The 5,112-nt window shown below is 70.9% G+C and overlaps 1 protein-coding gene across 1 annotated transcript; it reads left to right on the top strand.

Annotated features, from left to right (window-relative positions):
* Positions 1–573: 573 nt before the first annotated feature.
* On the top strand, positions 574–4,712 carry FBXO46 (F-box protein 46). Its single transcript, XM_033086641.2, has 3 exons — positions 574–625; positions 696–785; positions 2,851–4,712. Exons 1-3 carry the CDS (start codon positions 574–576, stop codon positions 4,626–4,628), a joined length of 1,920 nt encoding a protein of 639 aa, XP_032942532.2. The 3' UTR covers positions 4,629–4,712.
* The last annotated feature ends 400 nt before the right edge of the window (positions 4,713–5,112 follow it).

Genomic DNA, 5,112 nt, shown 5'->3' with positions numbered 1-5,112 from the left:
GAGGGGCGGGAGGGAGTACTGGGGGGCAACTGGGGGGCACTGGGAGGCAACTGGGAGGCACTGGGGGGCACCTGGGGGGGAACTGGGGGAGCTGGGTGGTACCTGGGGGGAACTGGGGGGCACCTGGGGGGCACTGGGGGAACTGGGAGGCACTGGGGGTCACTGGGGGGCACTGAGGGAAATGTGGGAGGCACTGGGGGGGCACTGGGGGGCAACTGGGGGTCAACTGGGAGGCACTGGGGTACCTGCGGGGCACTGGGGGGGCACTTGGGGGGCACTGGGGGGTACCTGGGAGGCACTGGGGGAACTGGGGGGGAACTGGGAGGCACTGGGGGTCACTGGGGGTCACTGGGGGAAATGGGGGGGCACTGGGGGGCGCGACCCTCCAAGAATTTGGGGCGCGGGGAGGGGGCTTCTGGGTCAGTTTGGGGCCAAATCTGGGGGATTTGGGTGTTTGGGGGATTCCCGTGGGGGTCCCCAGGTTTGCGAACTAAAAATAAAACGACCACGTGACACGCAGGCGCAGTAATTTTGAGGGGGGGGGGTCTCGGGGGGGAAACTACAACTCCCGCGATGCCCCGGGGCGCGGCGCCGCACGTCGCGAGCGCGGACTACAACTCCCGTGGTGCCCCGCGCGGCCGCCCGCGGCCTCGCTGGCGCGAACTACGGGTCCCGTGAGGCCCCGCGCGGCGCAGGCGCAGCGCGCGGCGTGGCGCGGGCGCAGGCGCGGCGGGGCACCCCGGAAGCGGCCGGAGAGGCGGAGCGGCCGCGCCCGGCACTGCCCGGTGAGCGGGGGAGGGGCGGCGGCACCGGGTGGGGCTCGGCCAGCGCGGGAGGGGGAGGGACACGAGCTCGGGGCGTCGCGGGGCGCCCCGGGGAGCGGCCGGGCCTGCGGGTCGGTGGCTGAGAGCGCCCACGGCGGCCTAACGGAGGGGCCGGCGGGGGCTCGGGGGGGATGCCGGTGCGACGCCGAGGAGCGGCGCGGGGGGATGTAGCGGCTCAACCGACACGCGGGGCGCGCCCGGTGGTGTCCCCGCGCCCCCCAGCGCGGCGGGGCCGGGCTCGGTGCCGCGTTTCCCCCCCCGCTCCGGACACCGGTGCCGGTTCCCCCCCGAACCCCCCCGGGCCCACGCGGGACCGGGACCGCGGCGCGGGCAGGGCGGGGCCGCCGGGGCCACGCCCCCTTCTCGAGGCCACGCCCCCTCCTCGAGGCCGCGCCCCCGCCGCGCCGCGCGCCGCCGTCCATATATGGGCATGGCCCGAACGCCGCGCGCTGATTGGCCGCCGGCCCGGCGCGCGCGGGGCGGGGGGCGGGCGTTAAACGGGCGGGGCCTCCGCGCGGGGAGTGGGCGGGGCGTGGGGAGGGGCGTGGCTAAAGCGCTAAGGGGGCGGGGCTTGCGGCGCACGTGGGATGGGGGCGCAGCCCCGCGATGTCCCCGAGTGTCCCCCTGTGTCCCTGAGTGTCCCCACGTGTCTCCGAGTGTCCCCGAGTGTCCCCCCCGTGTCCCTAAGTGTCCCCACGTGTCCCTGATTGTCCCCTCATGTCCCTCCTGTGTCCTGTTCTTACCCCCTCCGTGTCCCTGAGTGTCCCCCCGGTGTCTCTGAGTGTCCCCCTGTGTCCCCGAGTGTCCCCCTGTGTCCCTGAGTGTCCCCCCATGTCCCTGATTATCCCCTGATTGTCCCCCCGTGTCCCTCCCGTGTCCTGTTCTTATCCCTCCCGTGTCCCTGAGTGTCCCCCTGTGTCCCCAAGTGTCCCTAACTGTCCCCCTGTGTCCCTGAGTGTCCCTCCATGTCCCTGATTGTCCCCCCGTGTCCCTTCTGTGTCCTGTTCTTGTGTCCCCCGTGTCCCTGAGTGTCCCCCCACATCCCTGATTGTCCCCCGAGTGTCCCCCCGTGTCCCTAAGTGTCCTGTTCTTACACCCCCCGGTGTCCCTGAGTGTCCCCCCCGTGTCCCTGAGTGTCCCCGAGGGTCCCCTCGTGTCCCCAAGTGTCCCTGACTGTCCCCGAGTGTCCCTGATTATCCCCCGAGTGTTCCCCTGTGTCCCTGAGTGTCCCCGAGTGTCCCTGAGTGTCCCTCCATGTCCCTGAGTGTCCCCACGTGTCCCCGAGGGTCCCCCGAGTGTCCCCCCGTGTCCTGTTCTTGTCCCCGCTGTATAACCCCTGTGTCCCTGAGTGTCCCCTTGTGTCCCTGAAGGTCCCCCCGTGTCCCTGAGTGTCCCTGATTGTCCCTGAGTGTCTCCCCACATCCCTGATTATCCCCCGAGTGTCCCCCTGTGTCCCTGATTGTCCCCTCGTGTCCCTGATTGTCCCCCGAGTGCTCCCCCGTGTCCCTCAGTGTCCCCACGTGTCCCCCCGGTGTCCTGTCCTTATCCCCACCGTGTCCCTGAGTGTCCCCCTGGTGTCTCTGAGTGTTCCCCCAGATCCCTGATTGTCCCCCGAGTGTCCCTGATTGTCCTCCGAGTGTCCCTCCGTGTCCCTAAGTGTCCCCAAATGTCCCTGAGTGTCCCTCCGGTGTCCTGTTCCTATCCCCCCCGTGTCCCTGAGTGTCCCCGAGGGTCCCCCTGTGTCCCTGAGTGTCCCTCCATGTCCCCGAGTGTCCCTGATTGTCCCTCCATGTCCCTGAGTGTCCCTGCTGTGTCCCCCCGAGTGTCCCTGACTGTCCCCCCGGTGTCTCTGAGTGTCCCTGAGTGTCCCCAAGTGTCCCTGATTGTCCCCCCGTGTCCCTCCTGTGTCCTGTTCTTGTCCCCGCTGTGTAACCCCCGTGTCCCTGAGTGTCCCCAGTGTCCCCCTGGTGTCCCCCCCCGGTGTCCCCCGCCGGTGTCCCCGGCGTCACCCGCCGTCTCTCCGCAGGCCCCGGGCGGCCCCGGCGGCGGCCGTGCCATGCGGCGCTGATGGAGCCCAACGCCTTCCCGCAGCTGCAGCTGTGGTGCCCGCGCCCCTTCGGCACCTTCTCCCAGAACAAACCATGCGCCACCGCCGCCGCCACCACCGCCACCACCGCCACCGCCGCAGCCCCCCGCAAACCCCCCCTGGGCGGGCGCCCCTCGGAGAACACCCCCCCCCCGGAGCCCCCCGAGCCCGGCGCGGCGCCGGCGCCCGCGGCCGAGGACGGCCGGGTGCTGCTGGACACTTGGTACGTCATCAAGCCGGGCAACACCAAGGAGAAGGTGGCGTTCTTCGTGGCGCATCAGTGCGGTGGCACCGGTGGCGTCACCGGCGGTGGTGGTGGCACCGGCCGCGCCAGCACCATGAAGGTCAAAGGCAACTGGGGCAGCGACAGCTCCAAGGCCAAGCGGCGCCGGCGCTGCCACGACCCCAAAGCCAGCGTCGGTGACACCCCCAAGGACGCTCCCACCGGTGACACGGACGGCGCCGGCGACGCGCCGGACCTGCTGTCGGTGGCGGAGATGGTGGCGCTGGTGGAGCGGCGCGCGGCGCTGGCCCTGCAGAGCCTGCCCCGGCCGCCCTGCGACGCCCCGGCCCCGCTGGTGCTGCTGGAGGCGCCGGGCGGCCCCGAGTGCCGGCGAGTGGCCGCGGCGGTGGCGCAGTTCGAGTCGCAGCAGCAGCGCGGTGGTGGCGGTGGTGGCGGCCGGCCCAACGGGTTGTGCCGAGGTGGACACGACGGCGGCACCGAGCGCGCCGCAACGGCGACGGCGGCGACAACACCGGGCGAGGTGAGGATCGCCTTCCGCATCTCCAGCGGGTGCGACCATCCCCGCGCGGCCACCGCGGCGGCGGCCACCGCCAGCGCCGTCCCCGAGCGGCCGCGCGCGCTGGGCGCCAAGGACCAGATCACCTGCGACCTGTACCGGCTGGTCAGCCCGGCGCGGGCCGGCGTGGAGCTGCTGCTGGCCACCTCAGGGGACAAGGACGGCGGTGACGAGGTGACCGCAGCGCCGGAACCCAACGCCGGCGCGGCCGAAGGTCCGGCAGCGTCGTCATCATCGTCCTGCACGTCCGGCTTCCACGTGGACGTGGTGGTGACGGGCGTGGTGGACCAGTGCGTGTTCTTCGGCAAGGACAGCGCCAAGCAGGTGACCGAGGAGACGGTGCGGCTGCCGGACGAGCCACCACCGCCTGGACAGCTCTTTTTACTGCCCGGCCGGCCCGAGGAGCCGGCGGCCGCCGCGGCCGCGCCGGGCGGCCGGGAGTCACCGGGCGACCCGGCGCTGTGCCGGCTGTACCGTCACGTTTCTCACGACTTCCTGGAGATCCGCTTCAAGATCCAGCGCCTGCTGGAGCCGCGGCAGTACATGCTGCTGCTGCCCGAGCACGTCATGGTGAAGATCTTCAGCTACCTGCCCACGCAGGCGCTGGCCGCCCTCAAGTGCTCGTGCCACTACTTCAAGTCGATCATCGAGACGTTCGGCGTGCAGGCCACGGACTCGCGGTGGAACCGGGACCCGCTGTACCGCGACGACCCCTGCAAGCAGTGCAAGAAGCGCTACGAGCGCGGGGACGTGTCGCTGTGCCGCTGGCACCCCAAGCCCTACCACCACGACCTGCCCTACGGCCGCTCCTACTGGATGTGCTGCCGCCGGCCGGACCGGGACGCGCCGGGCTGCCGGACGGGGCTGCACGACAACAACTGGGTGCACCCGGCCGGCCGCAGGGAGGACGGCAGGTGAAGGATGGACGGATGGACACACGGATGGACACGCGGACGGCGCGGGGTGGGAAGGGATGGGGTCGTGGAAGGAAGGATGGAAGGAAAAAAAATGGAGTGGAAATGGTTGAGTGTGGAGTGTGGAGGGGATGGGGGTGGGCTCGGGGTGGGGGGGTCGCGAGGAGGGTGGCAGTGTCACTCAGAGGGTGGCATTGTCCCTCAGAGGGTGGCATTGTCCTCCAGGGTGGTGTCCCCACGGAGGACAATGGGGACAGCCCATGGCAATGTCCCCAGGTGGTCACAAGGAGGGTGGCAGTGTCCCTCAGAGGGTGGCATTGTCCTCCAGGGTGGTGTCCCCACAGAGGACAGCCTGTGCAATGTCCCCAGGTGGCCACAAGGAGGGTGGCAGTGTCCCTCAGAGGGTGACAATCCCCTCCAGGGTGGTGTCCCCACAGAGGACAGCCCGTGGCGATGTCCCCAGATGGGCTGGTGGCCACAAGGGGGGT

This window comes from Catharus ustulatus, unplaced genomic scaffold, assembly GCF_009819885.2.
Source record: "Catharus ustulatus isolate bCatUst1 unplaced genomic scaffold, bCatUst1.pri.v2 scaffold_100_arrow_ctg1, whole genome shotgun sequence".
NCBI classification, from domain to species: Eukaryota; Metazoa; Chordata; class Aves; order Passeriformes; family Turdidae; genus Catharus; species Catharus ustulatus.
This window is presented reverse-complemented; position numbering and strand designations above follow the sequence as displayed.

Bases quoted from the DNA above. Each gene is read 5' to 3' on its own strand.
- FBXO46 (XM_033086641.2), top strand. From the start codon at position 574: ATGCCCCGGGGCGCGGCGCCGCACGTCGCGAGCGCGGACTACAACTCC. The intron at 626-695 runs GTGCCCCGCGCG...CGCGCGGCGCAG, and splicing joins CGCGGACTACAACTCCCGTG to GCGCAGCGCGCGGCGTGGCG. The intron at 786-2,850 runs GTGAGCGGGGGA...GTCTCTCCGCAG, and splicing joins GCCGCGCCCGGCACTGCCCG to GCCCCGGGCGGCCCCGGCGG.